We start from the raw sequence: 21,247 nt of genomic DNA on the forward strand, positions 1-21,247 counted from the left end.
TCATTAAATTTTTTCTTCTTCTACCCGAGTTTTCGTGCAATATTCAAGTTTTAAAACGATTAAAATAATTTTTCTTGTATTATTTTAATTAATGTAAAGAATTCATTAGGACGTCATACATCCAAGAGATTAAGTTTCTATATATATATACGTACGCGTAGTGACAAAAAGGCTACGAGCATTTATCTAAAAAAGAGTCCAGTATATAATTAGACCGTACGCGTCACGCTCGCGCGTTTAACGAGCTTTAACTTTGCAATCCGTGTGTCCCGACGTGCGTTCATTTAATTAAAGCGGCGATTGTCGCTTAAACGCGCAGTTCCCGCGGCGCGGCGGGGAAAAAGCGCGCGACGCTAAACGGCCGGCTAACTACTCTAATCTGATGGGGCCCATGCTCAGACGGTGTGACATCGGCGTGTCATGTCACAGTCTCGTGACTTCGCCGGGCGACACCCGCACGACACAGGCCGCCTGGGGGGGCTGAGACCGGTGGATCGCGCGATCCGCGCATCAAAGCCCCGACACGCGTGCGACACGCTATGTGCCGCCCACTTCGTGTCCCGTAATTGCCGGCGACAAAACGATCGGCGCGGCGTGGCGCGCGCGGCATAACGTGACGACAAAACGCGTTCCGTCATGCCACCGGCAGAGATCAAGAGAGAGAGAGAGAGGATAATGGTGGGGGAGAAAGAGAACGCGGGCGCGTCATGCCGACGAATTAAATCGCGGAGCGACGGCGGAGACGGTCGCGGAATTCCGCGCGTCACGTTTCATTACGCTCGCCGAGTCTGACGACATTTTACGCCCGACAAAAAGCCGCTTCGCTCTCTCAGCTCTTGTCCTTTCTTGTCCACGTCGGGATGCCACTATACGTCTGTCGCTTATTCCACTTTCTTTCATTATCGTCTCTCATCGCATTTTTTCCCCCGTATTCTGGATTTAAATTTTTGAAGGTCACGCTTATTTTATTTCACATTCTGTATCTGATCGTCCATTTCGTTTCATGTTTCTTCCTTTTAGCTGTAACATGTCTATTATGTACGTATAGAAAAAAGCAATTGAATTTCGATTCTAATTGATAAATCACCACTTTCGACTTCTGAAAGCTGACCATACATTACATAAACGTTGCACAGAGATTCTGATAAGCAAATTCATATCTTCTCGAAGATGAAGGAAAGTATATGTTGAATTTATTTTATTTTGAGTGAATACAATTTCTGAAAAATGCATTCGTTATTGTCTCGTTTAATTGATTCTTTGTTGGTCACCTATAATAAGAACTCATTAAAAGAACATATCGGTCATTTGAGAAGAATATACCTATAATATTTGATTGTACATATATGGATGAAATACAATCGATAGTCTTGACAATCATCGTGGCATTTAGTGTGTTAAAATTAATGTGTTATTACTTGGTGAAGAATTTCCCTCGATAAATTTCGCGACACACGTATATAGACTTGTTTTGTCTCACGGGCGCGCAAGTCGGATCGACGCGCAGTTACGCTAACGTCTCCGAGCGGATCCGCATTCAAGGCGCAGTCGCTTGCGGGAAAAGACGCTGGAAAATAGACAGGTTGACGCGCCTCGCCGCGGAACATTATAATTACTATCACACAGCGCGACTTACAGCAGGCATATATAAGAGAATTCTTAAGCGCCCGCATGTCAAGCGCGCTTTGCCTCGTCACCTGTGAGAACCGCGGAGTAAACATTCATCTCCGTGTAGTGAATCACGAATTCAAACGCGCCGAGAAGTCATCTCGTGGAAAAGAAGTTGATAAATTTCGCACTAACACGAGTAGCAAGAAACGAGAACTCGTGCTGAAGCGTGAACTTGCGTAACAGGCGGATGGTTATTAATCGTAATCAAGTAGAGAGAATTTCCATATCATATTTTCAGCGACGGATAATACATTCGTATAGCACGTATGTAAATTATGCATACATATGATACATATACTTAGATTCTGTGAAACTATTCGCTGTAAAACAGTCGGTTTCGTCCCTTAGATCCGTCCCTTTCGTTATTTCCTTCTGCTTTTCATACTCTCTTCTCGGAGGATTTTCTTTGATTGTAATAATATATAACTGCGACTATATTTTCCCTTTTTTTTTTTTTTTCGTCAAAGAATAAAGGATGTTTTCCTTGTATACATTTCACGGAACTAACTCGAAATTTGCCGTACTGCTCGCTAATAAATTTTTCCAGGCGACTGATTATACACATTTAGTGTAAAACCGAGAAAATACGTTGTGTTCTAAAGCGACCGCCCCACACGCGTAATTACAGGTCGCCATTTTTCTGAAAGAAAGGAGGGGCCGCAAAGACTGACTCCTCTCGACCTATCGACTAAAGGTGCATTACCGTCCCTTCGGTCGTCGCGTAGCGGTGCCTTAAATATAAATAAGATATACGCTAATGTCGTAGCGCGTGCAAGGAAACGCCGATGGCAACGGCAATTCGCAGTAGGGAAAAGTCGTTGGCATTTCTCCCTCCGTGCACGCGGCTTTATTTGTTATTTTATGCAGAGCGTGTTCTATACGTGCCGCGGTACGCATGTCGCGCAAGCCAGTTGCAAGCCGTTTAAGGAGGAAACCGTCCGTTTATAGCGTATCCTCAACATGACGTTGAGAAAAATGGCGCTGGAGGAATCCATATGGAATGAAATTTTTAGAATTGTAATAAAAGCATAGGACACAAATAATAAATCTGAAAAACTTTTAATTCTAAAACGCTATCAATCAATTCTATATACAAGTATCAAGTGAGGTCCATTCAGCGTTTATGCCTTCAGTAATTATTAGGAGGTCCAATTTACCATGTTAAAAGCTAGCAAAGCAAGTTTTTAAAAATTCTATTATATGTATATCAGTTTAGTATCCTGATGATAAGTGTATTATAACAGAGAGCTTGACAAGTTATTTCAATTTTTATGTAATTTTATTTAGATTTTATATGAAGGCTAAGAGGCACACATAATGAACTACATATTCCGTATCATTTCAAGATTGAATTCAATGGTGTTTGTATTCTTTTTTTCTTTTTAAATTAATAGATTATTATTTATAGGTAATAAATATTATTATTACTAATTTAACTGTAATTTATAGTCATTTTTGGGCAGCCATAATAAATAGCAATATGTAATTATAGCAATATATGTAATTAGCTATCAAAACTTTGCCTCTCAGTGCAAAGTTAAGAAATGCTCATGGAACAATTTCGTGAAAAAGCTGCTCAAGGATATGTGTTTAATGCGAGACAAGATATTTACACTTTTCTCCCCCTCTTTCTCTTTTTTTTTCTCTTTGATCATGGATAACTAATTGCAAGCGCATACAGAGTGGGCGTGTACGATACATCTCGTGTGCCGAGGACGATCCTTCGCGACGTCGTCGCTCCTGCCGTTTTTAAAGATGTCAGCCGCCGGTTCCCCGGTCTCAATTAATTGCGCGCACGAATTATACGCGCGGGACAATGCTATCGGGAATCTCGCGAAACCCCTGTGGGGCACGATACGACCACACGCAGCACGCATTAATTCCTCTATTACGGGCATTGTGAGGCCGCGTATACGTCTACCTACCCGACGTACGCGCTGGGTTATTGCGTACACCGCGTATACGCCCACGAATGTGATATCGGATATCCGGATCCGCGATCGTTATTACAACCTTGACAAATTGTCTCCTCGTTAATATTTCGAAGAATATTAAAAACTGAAAAAGAACAAAAAATTCCTATATAAAGACGTAAAATTATTTACTTGCAAAAAGTCTCGAGGCAATTATTTTTTACGTATGTAAACATACTACCTATCTGCCACGCTTCTACGAGAGAAAGAAATAATTATGATGCAGCAACAATGCGTTACCGCGAGCCGAACAGTGACCGGTACACTACAATTCGGCCATTACTGCAAGAGTCATTTTATACGACACAATGGTGGAAAATCCGCTCATTCTAATGGCGATATTACAAGCGGCCGCGGTCCATCATGAATAACAGTGCGCAACGATGTCGAATATCGAACCAATGCGACGTCATTGTAACCTCGCCGCTAACGAGCCGGCCTCATTGTTATCTCATCGTGTTTCCCGATAACCAATGTGATCTCAATAGGCGCGCACTATCCTCAAAACTCCGTCGTTTCCGCGGGTAAGGGCGGCTGGAATCAATTCGGCACGTATTAACGAACGTCGGAAATCTCGATACGCGGAACAACGTTGAGAACAAATTATATTTTGCGAATGTTTGTGACTCTGCAGAATTTGACATTTATGATCATTAATTTTCCTATTTTGCATACTTGATCTTAAAAAGTTTTCGGGGGACTTCTCATCACGTTTAAATAAGCTCTAATTTAATAGTTTGCAATTTAATAATTACAATCTTGTTGTTTGACAACCCAATCAACGTTGCTGATTCTTACCTGCAATCGTACTTAAATGAATTAAATTTCTAATTTAGCTACGTGCAATTTAATAATTTCGACCTTACAGTTTGATAATTCAGTGAAACGTTACGTATTACTATTCTCCGTAAGATATCAGCTTTCACTTGGCGAGATGTGCGATCGTGCAAGTGCTGACTACCTGTTGAGAGACGACCGCGAGAAGAAACGCAAACGCAGGGAGAACGCAGGCAGAAGGGAACCCAATTAAAGCGCCGAACGCGTCCTAATTAACTCCTCAATTACACGGTTCCCCTCTGATTTCGGGCAAACAAAGAAGGCGGGCTAGTTACCGGAGAGCAGGGTCACCTAAAGAGTATATTTCCCCGCGCGCTCCCTCGACAAACCTCTCCCCTCTCTTTTGGACCTCACTACTTGCCATATTCTACCCCACTGATACCTTTCCGTACACCAGCCCCTTCCGTCCCTCTTACTGTCCCCCTGAGGCTCTAGGTACACATTATAATTGCGCATATTAAAATGGCGTCATGACTGCGCCATCCATCCATCCATCCATCTAGCCAGCCAGCCGGCAAGCCAGCCATCTTTAATCAATAATGGAGCATCAGGGACCATGACAACAGATACCCTTTCCCGGGGTTTCCGTCTCATGGACCCTACCCCCTCTTGCTTCCTCGACTTCTACCCCTAGGCAAGGGTTGGCAGTCTTCCTCCTCGGCTTCGAATATTCCCGCATCGTGTTACGTTCCTCCTCGACCCACCTTACTTCTCTTCGTCCGCACCGACCCTAAAAGTCTGTGTTACTTGATGAAATAATCCTGTTTTGAATGTGTCCTCGTTATAGGGAGACCATGTTCTCGATTCGGTTACTAAAACTTATGATACCCGTTTCTGCGCCAAGCATATATATATATATATATATCTTAATGCGATGCGTTATAAATGTCTTATAGACATATGCCTTTTTTTTTTCTCTCGATCGCGACTTTTCCAGAGACTCCTCGCCTCTCCCGACTTTCATTGCGGACTTTCTCGCAAAAGAGAAAAAAAAACTTGATTATTATTTGCCAGACGAGAAGGAGGCAATCGACGAATTAACTTTGTGGAAAATCATCGCGATGGAAGAAGGGTGTGTGTTTTTTCTCTCGCGTGCGAGAAAAAAAACACACGCAGCGTACCAGCCTTCGCAATGAAATATTGAATCACCGGTAACAGTTGTTGATTTTGTCGTATTATACCGTAATAGAGGAATGTAAATACGTGAGTAAGGGGACGCGCGCAAGGCCGATCGTGAAGTAAAGAACCCCGATGCGGCGGAGAGGAGCTTTTCAAGCGGAACGATGCACGGCAGGCACGTGCGAAACGTATACGCGTTTCATCGCACGCACCGCGCCGTACGCACAGCCGATCTCTGTATATCTATATACGAGGCACACACATGCGTTGCGTGCTACGGCTACGCTCTTGCATGTGCACAACCATCGATCGACCATCGAAAGCTATACGCACCTGTCAACGTGTCATTATATGTCCGGTACTTCGGTTTTGTTGCACCGTGACACTAGTGAAAATGACGGTTTCGGCTGACGCGCGCGCGGGGATATATTACACGGCCTATTCACGCAACTCTAATAATAGCCGGAATTGTACTAGAAAGCCGTGCATTTCGCCCTTGGGCTGGATTCAATCTGTTGTTGCACCATTTAAGGCTTATTTTCGTTCGCCATTGTGCCCAACGACGTCGTTCGCCAGGACGCAGAACCACCATGTTTTGAAAGGAATTCAAAATTATATCTATCATCGTCCTGTTGGACGTAATTTTTGTCTTTAAGTGATCAAATGTATTGATAGATAGTCGGTTTACATTATGCACGCACGACAGCAATGCTTTTTATATTTCAATTTGTTCTACTTTCAACGTTTACTTCTTAAAATAAATTATATATTATTTTTTTAAGTCTCTCTCTCAGAAACATATGGAGATCTCTTCTGCTCATATATTCGCTAATATCTAGAATCTACAGTTTTAACGACCTATTAAACGGTTGTTATGACGAAAATACTTGAGATGATTCGCTTTGCCTTTCGAGCGATATGCGATTTAAATAAATGTTGCATTCGATTTAAGCGTTCACGAGCTGTAGCTGCATTCTATCTTCCTTCAGTATATAATGAGTGATAAAGATAGAATAAAGCTTACAACGTGGGCATTCAAATCAAAAGCAGTCAAAATTTCATCTCGCGATCACTACTTATGTATATTATAAAATATCTTATTTTGTATCTAATATAATTATATTTAGTTTATCTAATTATGTAAATATACGCTTTTAGAAACAACTACATAAATAAATCCATGTTATGATATTACTAAGTTGGCATCTCGAATGAGCTTTCACGAGGAAAACGGCGAGCAACGTATTTGTGTGCGTACACGATACTTCGTCTCTTCTGCTTCTAAGTCGGAGGACGATAATGTCGGTTGTTCACGTTTCGGGCTATTGAAAAAGTAATACGTATGGTATCCAACGGCGATGCGGCCGAACGAGTCAATCGGATGAATCCAGCGGCGCGGCTCGTGCACCAGGCAGAGGGATACGAAATTAATAGTGTCTATGCGCGGGAACAAGACGAGAGCGAGGGCATTATCGTCCCTCGTTTGGGCATTGGGAGCGTGTAAAGGCATGATGCAGAGCCGGGGCGGCCGCGGTCCAGCTCAAAGCGACGATCCACCATTGCCGGACACGCCGGGGGCGCAACAGCTTGATACATCGTTACACGCTGTTCCTTCCATGTGCCCTTCTACAACGTCTCCCCCCTTTTCATTCCGCTTCTCCTCCTCCCCTATCTCTGTCTATCCTGACCACCGTCAGGCCCCCATCCCGCTGTCTCGTCTCTCTCCTTGTATCGGTGCACCGTTGTTCCCCTGAAACACCCCCTACTCGAACTAAACCCAAAGCCGACGCCGACGCGGCGCTCTAATACGATCTTACGATGGACGGCACCATGCGAGCCGTAAAGCTCAGTTTACACTGAAGCAAGGCAGCCGCCTACGCGACCGGCCTGGTCTTTAAATCGCGCCAAGTCGCGCTGGCGCATCGCGTAAAAGCCAGTATGCACTTTACGCCAAGGTCCAGTTGAGAGAAAGCCGGGAATTCATCTTAATCTTAATCTTATACTACACGATATAATATGTATTATTTATTTATTTTTAAGTAACTTAATATTTTTGTACATGTGATGAAAAGTTAGATGCTCTTATGGTATTACAAATGCTGTCTTTCACTACGCCTTTATATTATACGTATGAGATTATTTTATTTTTACTTGTTGGTATATAAAGTACGATTGCATATACTTTATATGCCAAGTAATTTATCGAGACGTATAAAATTTTTTGGTAGCGAAGAATACCGTGCGTAAAACCGGTTGCCGAAGAACGCGAATCCCTATCGAACGGTAGTCACGAGGCGCAAGAGATTATGAAAGAAAAGGAAAGAAAGAGGGAAGACACGCGAGCGAAACGGTGACACGGCCACGTATAATCTATCTAGGAAATATATGAGACAAGAAATGACTGCCGCAAAGTTAAAGGCGATCGCACACGGAATTATTCGCGAGTTTCACAATATATGAAATTCGCAACGAATTGTAAAAGAATATTAAAAAAATGATCTGGATAGAACTGGATGTGGTATTTTTATATTTAATTTTTATGCATTTTATGTTTTTGTCAAACTTCATTTCCATTCAGTCGCCTGGAAAAGTAAATTTTGTCCCCCTCAAGCATAAACCATCGTTAAAAGTACGTTCAAAATTCCAAACTGTATTTACAATTATTTAATTTTAATCTTAATAAAATATTACGCATAGCGATATAAGAAGCCAAGAACGAGTAAATATTAATTTTTACATAGGTGGTTAGCATCTCATATCTTATTTTACTAGCAAAAACCTTGTTCTGGAAGAGGAAAATAAAAAATAGTATTGCCCAGAAGTTTTAAAATTCGTTATTTTTACACCTTATCTCATAAGAGTATAAATAATGTAAAAATGTAACTCTGTACATGCCAACTTTAATTTAAAAAATACTTACAACTATAAAAACAAAATTTATTTTGAGAGTTCTGATCATCCCGCCTATGATTACTCAAAAATTAAAGATAATAAAGTTACAGACCATTTTCCACTTTACATTGTTTCACTTAAAGGATGAAAATTATACATAGCATCTAATTTGCCGTAAGTTTAATAGTTTCATTTTAATTTATAATTTTCAAGTTGTTTCCTAATATATAATAATTAATAATGTGGATTTAGAATTACGATGCGGATAATTTTCTTTGTTCGGATTGAGAAACAATATTCATATTTCACTTGCTGACTCGATGGACTATAGTTTGAAAGATTAACCGTACTTCGTTTATTGTTACGTTTTATTTTGTCATGTATCATTTATAAAGGAGACTGAAGAGGACTTATGTATAAGTTGAAACATTTCTCATTTTTTATTATAGAATATTTTAATAAAAATTGTCATCATTTAATTTGTTGGCTTGTTTTAATACCGTAATTTTAATATCATTATTTTAGTTGATAATAAAGTTACATTTCAAATGCCGTATACGTATGATAATACTTATACATATCATAACGCTGCTGTGTAATAAATAATAACATGTGCAATAATTGTCGGTCACCAATCTGGGCAATTTAAGAACGCGTTTGAAGAGCGAGCTGTAGACGCGAGGAATTATAAATTCCCGGACATCGAGCAACAGAGATGTAGCCGATAGGATACATCGGGCAAGCCTGGGGTCAAGATGGAGCACGCGCGCGTGCGGAGTTATGTGAACACGACTTTAAAGCGCCCAGGGTCGCAGGGACATCGAAGACGTGCCGCTGCTCGCTTGCTTTATGGAGGCATCAATTACTTTAATATTCGCGGCCGTAACACCTCGGTGCAAACGTGCACGCGCGCCGCTGCTGCATAGTCGGCGCGCTATTGCGGGTCGCGATAGGTGTCAGCGGTCGTAAAGTCAGCGGCGCGGCCGAATGGCGCTTTCGAGCGCATCCTTGCTGCTTTTGTAGCGTAATCGACGTGGCGGCGTGATACGTGGAACATCGGTTAAATTATAACGTTCACCGTGACAGAGAGAAAGAGAAAAGCGCGCGTTTAACGGCGTGATAATCGCACTCTCGTTATGGAGATCGCGCTCGAATTCACCGGTCGACTCGTATATATGGTATACGTACGTATAAGGAATTATTACTGCACAGAGGAAAGACGCGGGCGAGAAACTGAGAGGTGATCTCGACACGCCGAGCAGTGAAAGAAGCCTATCCCAGGCAAATTCTATCCCGTTCTCACGGAAAGGACACGTGTTTTGGCGTCGACACGCCCGTGACGATGCCGATTTCGTGCGTCGCGGGTAAACCGATATTATCGATTCACGGCGATCATCGACGTAATTACAGCGTTCGACCTAGGAACAGTGCGGAACGATGATGAATGGGTGTCGTTGAATGGCGGAAGAGAAAGAGATCGCGGCTCTCGGAATTACGAAAGAGCCGGGGAACGGCGGTCTAATGCAAATTGCGACTTGCGGCGGCGGCGGCGGCAGCGTTTAATCGATCGTTCGAGAGTATACACTCTGAGGTCAAGACTGGACGCTCATTGAAGCGACGTTGAGTGGTGTCGTCGGGGTCGGTCAACAAGAAGCGTATCTATCTCCTCTGAGCGGCGTCAATTACTTTAATGGCAGGCGATCATAATGCCTGCGATAGCCGAGCGCTCGCGAGCCAGTGTCAGTGCTTATAATACACGTATAGCGACGGCCACTAAGCGGCCATTCCAAGAGAGTGTCTCTTTGTAACGTATTCGTGAGGTCGTAACGTATCGTCACGATTATAATGAGGCTGGCCGCTCGAGCTCGCGTATATTATATGTATATATTCAAATGGTAAAGAGCTGCGAGAAACAACGTCATTGTAATCATTTTGTTTCATTTGTGCTGATAATATTATAAGTTTCCGTGCGCGATTATCATATTCTTTTTAGTTGATACTTATCAATCAAAAGAATTTCTCTTCGTCAAACTACGCCCCGAGCTACGCAGCCGTAATCTCGCTGAATGTACAGCGGAATATCTACGATACTTACGTCGCTGGGAGCAATTACTAATGATACGTAATGCTAATCAAAGCCAATCAAAGCGTCGGGCATGTCACAGAGATGCGCGGATGGAGGATAATAAGCACGTGACAGTAAATGTCAACTAAAGATGTTTCATAACAGACGAATATTCACGCACACAAATTGCTGTTTATTTTGCAACGTTGCACATTACCTCCGTTCAGACCTTTGACTAGATATTTATGGATTGCTAGTGGCTACGCTCAGATCTGCATCTCACGATCCTTGTATTACAACGATAAACATGTATACTTCTATTTTATATTCTCCATACGATTTAATGGCGGTATAAGTCGAAATTAGGAAGCTTAAAGGTGTAAAATATATTAATCGGCGATCGCTGCAAATCTTACAAGTGATTTATGATTATATATCGACAATTCATATAGTTACATTCAAAGGTCAAAACAGCGTATCGTAAGATTAAATTTTAATTAATTTGCAAAGGAGATACTTTTCGCCATTATCTTGGATTACCACACGGAAAGAACGATTTCACTGAAGTATAAAAATTCGGTTAGATACAGATCTGAAAATAATTTTGTTGATCCATCAACAAAATAATTACGTAAGAATCTCAAGATGCGTAAATGCTGGAAATAGTTCTGACATTCTAGTAACCGCAGTTTAAGCGTCATCAGTTTGAGCTATATATAATTATTTCGATGATCTGAAACAAAATTATTTTCAGATCTATAGTATCTAACAAAATTTTTTAATATTTCAATAAAATCATTTTTGCAGAGTTGCAAAATTTAAATTTAATTAGTAAAACAGACGTTTGTATTCCTCCCCCTTTCCTCGTGTCGAATTAATATTACTTAAATAAGGAGACATTTTGCGTTCGACACGGAATGGACAGCATGAGAAACTGTTTCAGACAATCTATTATATTGTGTAGATATTGCTAACGAATGCAGTATTGTCCCTCCGGCGAATGATTCTATAACTTGGCGTTAAGTATTAACAGCACAGTGCGCTCTCGCGGATTTCGTATCCCACTTAGAAACACGCAGGTGCGCCACGGTATCAATGTACTCTATTAGTCGTATGGAAAAAATAGTATATTCCCCGCCCGATTCCACGATGCTTATGACATTTACGAAGTCTTGCCACGATCGACGGTGCAAGAAAACGGTATTACGTAATCGAGAAAAGAATTCTCTCTCTTTCTCTCTTCCTGCTACTATACGATAAAGAATTAGCGCGTATCATTCTCCTCTGTTGGTTTACGTCGACAGGCTGAGTTGAAAATGCACGCGGTTCTCTCAGTCGGTCGCGGCACGCGAGCAGAACTTAATTAAGCCGCGGCTTTTAGGTCGCGCGAGAGCGGGAGATTATGGGAGCGCGATTAAGAATGAGAAACGCGATATCGCGTTACGGTCGACTGGTTAAAAATTATCAGCCTTTTCCTACGTAAGTATAATCTCATATTTTATTGCACAGAGAAAGAAGTCGATTATTAAAAATCAACCGTTTGACCACAAGTTTCGTTAAATAAGAGAAAGCTGGAGATTCGTTACTGTATAATTAATTCATTACTTAAAATAAATTGAATTCATTGTTTTGTGAATTTTAGAATTAATCCGAGTAAAATACAAGTAACATATCCATATAACAATTTATACTTGACTTCCGCACAACTCAAATCCTGCAGAGTCCAAAAGTTTGCAGTTAATTTTATTTGATAAATACATTTTAATAGTTTGCGAATTATACCTTATCGCTTTATTAATAACAATTTACGCACCGATAACTGCAGAAACTCATATAGATATTTTACTTGTGTTGGGTTAATTCGTTACTGTTCTAACTAACTGACAATAAATAGAGGAAACTTCAATACGAAGAGAGAACGGAGGAAAGGGGAGGGATATTTTGGAATCCACTTTTCGACACAATACTGCCTGTCATAGTCCTCATATTCAACTATTAAAGAACGGAACGTCAGTCGTCGACAGCCGCACGATAGGGCGCGTGCATGTCGAAACCGCAGGCTCACAGCCGCACGCTAATTATTTATTCTTTGTTATACCCTCCTTCTGACTGGGGTGACGATTCTCTCCCTTCGATTATGATATGCGATCCGTCTGGTCTCCATCACGATCATTTCCAGTATCGTTGTTCCATCGTTTTCTCTCTAGTCGAGATTCATTATATTTCTTTCCTTTGGTTTTCTACCTCGTCGATTTAACGATGTCGATACTTTAGTACTATAGATACCTATCTTTCTACTTACGTTTCGAACTTCAGTTGTAAATCGAAGTAATCGCAGATAGAGAGATATCTATACATGGAAAAAAAATTTTTATTGAATATCTACAAATTTATCTAGATATTGATCTAGAAATATAATTTTGTTAGACGAGAATCTCAACTATGATGAACAAAAATTGTTAACATTCTAGCCATCGATTTGAGCATCTTATATAATTGTTTTTATATATATATATATATATAATATAACAAAGTTATTTTTAGATCTATATCTAGCTAAATTGCTAGATACTTGAAGCAATAAATTGCCTTTCCGTATTATTGATCTCAAATTTTATCGCTTCCAAATCTAGAGATGAAAATTATAAAAATACAGCGGACTATTCTATATTAGGTGTTACAGTTTAAGTCTAAGGAATTATTATGACACGTTCAATAGCGCCTACATAAAAGACCAGAGGAAGAAAAATAACGATGGCCGGAAGACATCGCAAGAAATGAAATGAGATAGCTGTTCAACATCAACGAGGATGCGAATTAAGTACTATTCATTAATTATTCATACGCCGCGCTGTAACAAAGTGACACGCAGACACGCGTGATTGCACTTGGAGTAATCGGCGACGTACAGACTCATAGGTATGAATCCGTCTATTCTGTGTCATTGGAATACCGTTTATTTTGCGGCGATAATTAACAACTACATGAACGTACTTTTTTTTCATTACACGTCGACCATCGTTAAGTAGACGGGCACAAGAGCGTGTACAAAGATAAATACACGTATATCCACATAGGAATATAAACGCACACACGAGTGCTATACCTAGAACGGGCTTATATATATATCGAAGTCCCCGCGCTTCATAGGCGGTACTTAAACGGGTTTATGATCCAGAAAACTCGAGCGCCGGACAACATTCCGAAGAGATTCCCCGGGCCATCGTTACAGAACGCGGGGGCCCGTAACGCGCATTCGAAGTGGGGCCCGCGGTGGCGAACAACAAACGCCGTTGTCTAGCGTGTTTGCCGACGATGAAAAGCGTTGCATGGCGTAATATAGCGTGGCGCATTCGGGTGCCCGACGACGGCTCGTTTCCTTGACGATATGAGACGAATCGGTGCGCGGGGCCCGAGCCCGAACCCAGGGGCCCGCTCCACCGCCGCAGCCGCAGCCGCAGCGCCATGTGTTGCGCTCAATTGGACGCCCTTCAGGTAGAAAAACGCATCGGCGTGTCCGGCTCGCGCACGCATCTGGCGAGCGGAACCGCTTCGGGGCGTCGTCGCGGGCCCCACCGACATGGAGAGGCGTGCAAACGTATTCCTTTCTTTTCCACGGGGTCCTACTTCTCGCTGGGCCCTACCCCTTTTATTTCCATTTACGCCCGTTCGCAACGCGTGATCGCGCGACTCGTTACTCGCAAATTGACGCGGTTTCGCGTTTAAACGTGATGTATAGACCGTGTCGGCAGGTTATACTTAACGATCGATGAGCGACAAACGCAAAAAACGCGGTCGCGCTTAAACAGCGCGATCTGCATTCGTGCCACGCGACGCTACGGATGAGTTCGCGCGTGCGAATGCGGATGGCCCCTCTGGGTGCGACTTCTCGAGAGCTTTTGCGTCCGTGTCTCGGGACACGGTCTTAAGTTGTGTATATTTTATATTTCAATTATTCTTTCATGATTGACAAATTTATAAATTCTTACAAATTATTTAAGAGTCTGAGAATAGTACTTTATTTATTTTTAGCAAATAATGAATTTGTGTATTATGTAACGAATTAATTTTTTAAAATATAAGACATATTCGCTATTAATATCTTGCGTGTGATTAAATGCTCTACTTTTCAGTTTATTTATTTTTATCGTTTCTCATATTTTCTTTACGTGTAAGTATCTAAAAATTTAGGTAAACACAGATCTGAAAATAATTTTATTGAACCGGAATAATTATGTAGAGCGTTCAAATTAGTTCCTAGAATGTTAAAATTTTGCATTTTCAGCAACACTTAAGCATTCTATATAATTATTTGAATAGCCCAATAAAATTATTTTCAGATTTATATCTGTAAATGCTAAATGTTTAGCTAATTAAGCAGAACCGTCTTTTTTTGTGATATTATTACATTCTATAAATAAATGTTGCGTGATTCTAAATTATAAATGCATATATACGTTGACAATATCATCATGAGCATGTGGAATGATGTAACTTTTTGTTGCAAAAGATAATAAGGGAAGTGATTTGCGAATGAAAATTACTCGATAATATTTCATCAAAACTACTTATTATACTAGTTTTTCCTGATGAACACGATCATATAAATACGATTATAGCACGACTATAATTACATTTTAACATATCGGGGAAATATTTGTCCTTAGAACGCTGTATAATAACCGTCAATTAATATTGATGTACTTTATATATGTGTAAGTATATGCGACAAGACAAACAGAATACAATATTACAAAATACAGCATACGCGCGCGCGCGAAGAATTCCGTTGAACATGCGATAAAAACTTCATTGATCAAGTAAAAAAATATGCTCCTCATACAAAAGAATTCAAAGAAAATATATTTGACTTAAATATAACTTATATTTTTTCTTCATCGAAAGAAATAACGATAAATTAATTTAGTCATAAGAATAATTTTTTTCTTAATGTAGAATTTTGTTTTCTTTTAATGTCAATCTTGTAATCTCTTAGAACGCGCAATCACCTTGAATCAATAATTACGATTTTAAAATAAATCTCATTCTCGGAAAAGAATTGACGTTTGTCGCGTGATGAATATCCCGTCGCTATCACGACGTGTCGATCGTTTCGCGAGACCCGCAGGTGCGTTTCCCGGTTACGGAAATTTATAGACTGATTCGCGCCTTCGGGTTCGCGAGAGCTTCGTCGTAAGATCTAGAGCGCATACAGGAAAAGAGCAGAGCCGAAGGGAATCGGCTCCGATTCATTGCCCTTATTCGTTACGGTCGTACGTTACGGAGCGTTATCTCGATACAGGTGCGTATTCGCGGAAGACGAACGCGGGTCGTTACGCTGGACGAAACGGTATGCAGATAAGTTCGCGCAGCACTTTTGGCCTGGATGCCATAAACGCGATAGACTCGGTCGTGCCTTGCCTAGCTGGTCGTCCCGTTTTTGGAACGAACACCGATCGCACCGATTATATGAAATGCCTGCACACGCGTTTTTTCACGAAAAATCGTTGTGTTGCAAGTACATCTGGTTGGATACGTTCCAGTTGAATGGAATGAAGAGCTTCGTTCAAGGGAACTAAACAGTTCTGTCAAACGATAAAAGAAATAAACCAATCTTAAAATTGTAATTAATGGATAATTAAAATTATTATTATTGGAATCAATTTTATTAAACGTTTCTTGTTTCAACCGTAAATAGTGTAATAAATAAATTGAGGTCAGATTTTTGTTAACAGAAAGCTTGAGAGCTGACGTTACTTGACAGAAATTTTATGATTAATTTAAATATTTTATATTAAATAGACCGACACGGACTTATATTTTAAATTAAATTTCTGACGTAATAAATTAAATAATAATTACATAAAAGACAATTTTGTAATATTTTTACGTAAAAACAGAATCGATTGTGATAAATGCAGGTTAAAATTGAAAATGAATACACTGAAAATTACGATACAAATTAAGATTGCCAAGCAGGTACTTCCCGCAGAAACGTTCTACCAGCACGATATCCAAGCTAATGCATTTCTCATACTTTCCGCGAGCGCGAACAAGCGATAGATCTCTCGTGGAGTGAGTCACGCCTAGCCGATCGACGCCGATTCGTATACGATCGCTGATAAGGTCGCTCTCGTGGAACTCTTTAAGCGTTAAAGTTCTATAGATACATCGAGTCGTGCAAACGTTCGAACCGCGCTTGTTCGAATCGGTTATACTACGCGCGGAACCGTACATTTCACGAAAGCCACCAGTTGAATCGTTCTCGCGTCATAAATTTGGGAACGCGACGGTAGTACCATAAAGCGAAAGAACCAGACGAGACGAGAGGTGGCACGCGCGCGTTTAATCCCCGGCCCTCGTCGAAAACTGCGAGGCGAAATCGGCAAGTTCGACGAGCTAATCGTCGCTCCGCAAATTAATGCTGCCGCTTAACTGAAATTTCGAACGATATTTATCCACGGCCCTGCTCGCTCGCTCATTCTCTGGCCGGCGATAAATTATAAGAAGCGGCGGATTACGTCATAATGGACGCCGAGCACGCGCATCTGTTTTACGAGCGCGGCGTTACGGTAATCGTCGAGCGAGCCGACCGACCATCGCTCTCGCCATCGCTGCCCGTGTTTCCCGCTTATAATCGGCCGAACTCTCAATGAGTTCTGTATCACTCTACCAGCTTATGCGGAGGGAACGGAGAGAGAAGGGAGAGTTCCCTTCCGAGAGAGACGGCGAGAGGGTGCCCGCGCCGCAGTCCTCCCCCGAGGGGCAAAACCGCGGTGCGTATAATCACTGTAATTTCGATCAGGGCGCAATTTTTGTCCAGGCCGATCGCGACGTCCGTCCGATTTCATTAACCCTTCATCTCGGCCCGGCAATTTCAATCCAAGTCCCGTATACAATGTCCTATACGGAAGCAAAATCGTGGGAAGCGAAAGCTGGTAAGACATCACCTTTAATTTTTCTTTAAGCCTTCCGTTACAGAAGACGTGATCAAATTACGTCAAGAAAGGGATTTTTGATGTACCTTAATTATAGACAGATAATTTTTATTGCCGTTCTGTGTGTATTATTATTTTTATTACTGTATTCTTATTTGTATTCGCGTAAATAAATACAGAAGATGTGCGGATCAAATTACATTAAAACAGGAATTTCCAGTGTATTATGTATTTTAATCATAGATATATCATTTTTATTACTATCCCGTGTATTTATACAGACAAATAAAATGTAATATAATTATAAAAGAGTAGCTTGTGTTTGACATATTAAGGTATGGTTGGAAAATGTTATTTTTCCTCTTTCATGAATCTGCAATCTTGTTAAAACATTAACAAGAGAAGTAAAAATAATGTTGTATATTGTATTTTGAGATACATCAATATACTTAGGATATGATAGATGTAACACCGATTGGCTGTCATAAAATTGAAAAAGATTAATGTCAGCGTAACCTCACGCTGCTCTTTACAGGTCGCCTAACGATAACACGGCGTGACGTGCTAATTGCGGTCGATTTTGCGTTACGTAGCATTTTCTTACCCTCGACATGCACTTTTTTTTACTTATGAACGCACCCTTTATCTGTATGTTATACCCGTGACACTCTCAGCAATCTAATTTTTAATCGGAAACAATATTGCTATTTAAAAGAATGGCATTGAACAAATTAAAAAATTTGGAGCTCGAAGTGAAGAAAAAACACTACTTTCTCTTCTATTTACTATTTATTATGTTTTAATATAATTCTTATAATCGACATATACAGAATTTGCAATAAAGATTTAACAAATAATATGTGTGCGTGCTAATTATAATTTTTTATTTAACATTCTTATATGATTTTTAATTACTTGTATTCCTTAGTTTAGCTCGAATTAAGATTTATGTCACAGATTTGTAGTCAGATCGAAATGTACTATCAATTATCATTTATTTCACATTTCTGATAGACGCGTTCGTACAACATTGCATATACCAATTGACCTGACCTATAATGTACGAAGGATTAAGAAATTTTGACGATTCACGGTTCGGACACGATAATGCGTCGCTTGCACGAAATAGGAGATGCAACGTACTGGTTGCGTGTTCAGAAATTTCACGCGCCTCTCGGCGATAATTCGTACGCATGCCGGCGGGCAAAAAAATAAAATTTCTACTGCCGCCTACGTCGATACGCCGTATACTATCGCCATTCTCCGATTACCGATTTTATCGAGTCTCAATAAGATCGCGGCGAACGCGATATTCTTGCTTTCGTCACGGAGGTATTGTTCCCTCCCTAAGTACCATACCGTTCCGTATAATTGTATAATCCAATACGAAATACACATAACTAAAGCGCATCGGTCAAAGCGTGATTCTTGTCCTTCTGCAATCTACAAAAGAATGCGCAACGTAATTTCAAGAGCTTTTAAATGATGACGTGAGATTACAGATTGCTATATGAGAGTAAAAAACTTATATCTTCAAGAGACAAGAATAACCTCTTTATGAATACCGTTAATTTCTGCGGATATAAGAACAGCGAGTGAAAAACAACGAAAGAATCCACGAGTGTCTTGTATTATTTATAACAGTACGTAAATAAACGCCACGTGAATTCTCTTATACAGCGATAATATAAAAAACAATTTAATAATTATTATGTTAGTTTTGACGATCACATTTAAATCTCGTCAGTTTTTCGAACTGGATTTTTGCTTTTATAGTTGTAATACCTATAAGAGGATTTATACTTATTTCTGTCAATGTAGGTTAACTTTAATTTTGGTTTAACTTACTTTTGATTTTTCCTAATTATCAGAGTTAGAAAAAGATACGTATTTAGAACGCGCCTGTAACAATAGCGCGTATTTAACTATATAGTTCACGTTACTATAGAATTTTATAAATAAATGCACGCATCTATCGATAAATGCGTATTCTGAATACGGACAGGAAGTTGAACCGAGATTAAAGTTAATCTACATTAATACTCGTTTCAATGTAGATTAACTTTAATCTCGGTTTTACTTACTCTTTATCATTTTCTAATTTTTAGAATTGGAAAGAGATACAAAAGTGAGTTAAACCGAGATTAAAGTTAATTTATACACTGGTTGAAATGAACATAAGATAGAAACGGGCATTAATCTTTCGTCAAACAGGGCTGAAAAATGAGAAAAATTTCAGCGATCTTTCGATTGGCTGGAGTGAGGAGGGGGGAGGAGGGAGGGGGAGAGGAGAGGAATACGGGAAAAGGGAGCAAACTCACGGGCATCGGTGGATGAAGACCGCGGAACGCGGTGCTGCTCCACTTGCGCTGCCTAGCCTGGTGATAGTGGCTGCTTCTGCTGTAGGCGCTGTTGTTCTGTTGTTGATGATTGCCGTAGGGACGCATGGCGGGCCGGAAGCCCGGATACGGTACACCGTGCTGAAAGTCGCCAGCGTCGAAGCGGTGATGATGGGGCTCGTGCAGGAAGCCGTCGTTGGGAATCGGTGGCAATCTGCCGTAGGCGGCGACAGCCGCGTGTCGATCGACGTGCGACGGCGTCGTCTGCTCGTGGCCGTCGATCTTACCGATCGGGCCGTCCGACGACGGACGTCCGGTTGGAAACGACGGCATCATAGCCGGATGATGATGCCCGTAAAAAGGAGGGAAGCCGAAAGAATTTGGCAGTCCCACGGGACGGTGGTATCCCTGATGCGGCAGCGGTGGCGGTGGCGGTTGTCCAGGAGCGTCCAGAACGTATAATCCCGGCTTCTTGTCGCCGCCGTAGTGATAAGCGTCGTTGCCGAGCTGCTGCCGCTGATAATCCTCCCGGGGTTCACCTTTGATCTCGACGCCGGCCTCCGTGGGCTCGGGCATCTCGACTTTAACTCTTACACCGTCGTTCCTGTCTATGCCGGGTTCGCTCTTGATGGCGAAACCAACCGGCGATCTCGCCGGGGGACTCGTCGTGTCGGAGTCCTCGTTGCAGCCACCTACACTAGCCTGCTGCATTCTCGGGAGGTTCACACCGATTCGACACCGCAGTGGTGTTTCTCGTACGACCACGACGGCATCATCACCCTGCGAATCGATTGTACGATCGTCAGATTGCGATTGTCGCGATGTGAATAAATCGGCCGTCGATCAACCACAGTGAAATCGTGCGAGCAAGGCGAAGCGGAAAACACTACAGTCGTGGTGGGCGAACGATAGTGAAATCGGATGCGCATTATTTAATTGCACAAGTTTACTTAAATTCCGGAATGTGGCTCGGTCTTGCCCGCGAATTGGCAGAGAGCCGGATAACGGGAGTATTCTCTGTGGTTGCTGCGAGAATATCGCGTCGCACGATCCGTGAGGGCGAGAATTCCGTCAGAGTGTCGCATTCGGCACGTGGAACGCATTCGATGCACGCTGTAAACGCATAGCTGACGTATAATCCTCTGGAGCATTCGTGATCGTCTTAGGCCCGCATCGTGTAATTCCGCGCGTGGAAACCCCTCGTGCACACGTACACACCGCACACACGTGCGAGTCTCTCTCACGGAGAACGGGCGTCGTCCGCGCGTCCGTGGACGACACATTCATCCACGATAGAAGCGTGGGTCGGTCGTGCTGAATTTCGGTCGCATGGAGGGGGGAGAACGAAGGGAGGGCAAGGGCGGCGTGACAGTTTCCGTGTCACGTGTCCACCGACCTTAAGCCCCGCCTACG

General features: G+C 41.6%; 1 protein-coding gene across 1 annotated transcript in view; it reads right to left on the reverse strand.

Moving 5' to 3' along the window:
* The window catches only part of LOC108780128 (uncharacterized), a 96,835-nt gene extending 76,290 nt beyond the window's left edge, over positions 1-20,545 (reverse strand). Inside the window, exon 1 of the mRNA XM_018547722.1 lies at positions 19,817-20,545. Within this exon, the coding sequence (XP_018403224.1) occupies positions 19,817-20,545 (729 nt within the window). The remainder of the gene's footprint in view (positions 1-19,816) is intronic.
* Positions 20,546-21,247: the final 702 nt, after the last annotated feature.

Source organism: Cyphomyrmex costatus, unplaced genomic scaffold (genome assembly GCF_001594065.2).
Source record: "Cyphomyrmex costatus isolate MS0001 unplaced genomic scaffold, Ccosl1.0 scaffold685, whole genome shotgun sequence".
Classification (NCBI taxonomy): domain Eukaryota; kingdom Metazoa; phylum Arthropoda; class Insecta; order Hymenoptera; family Formicidae; genus Cyphomyrmex; species Cyphomyrmex costatus.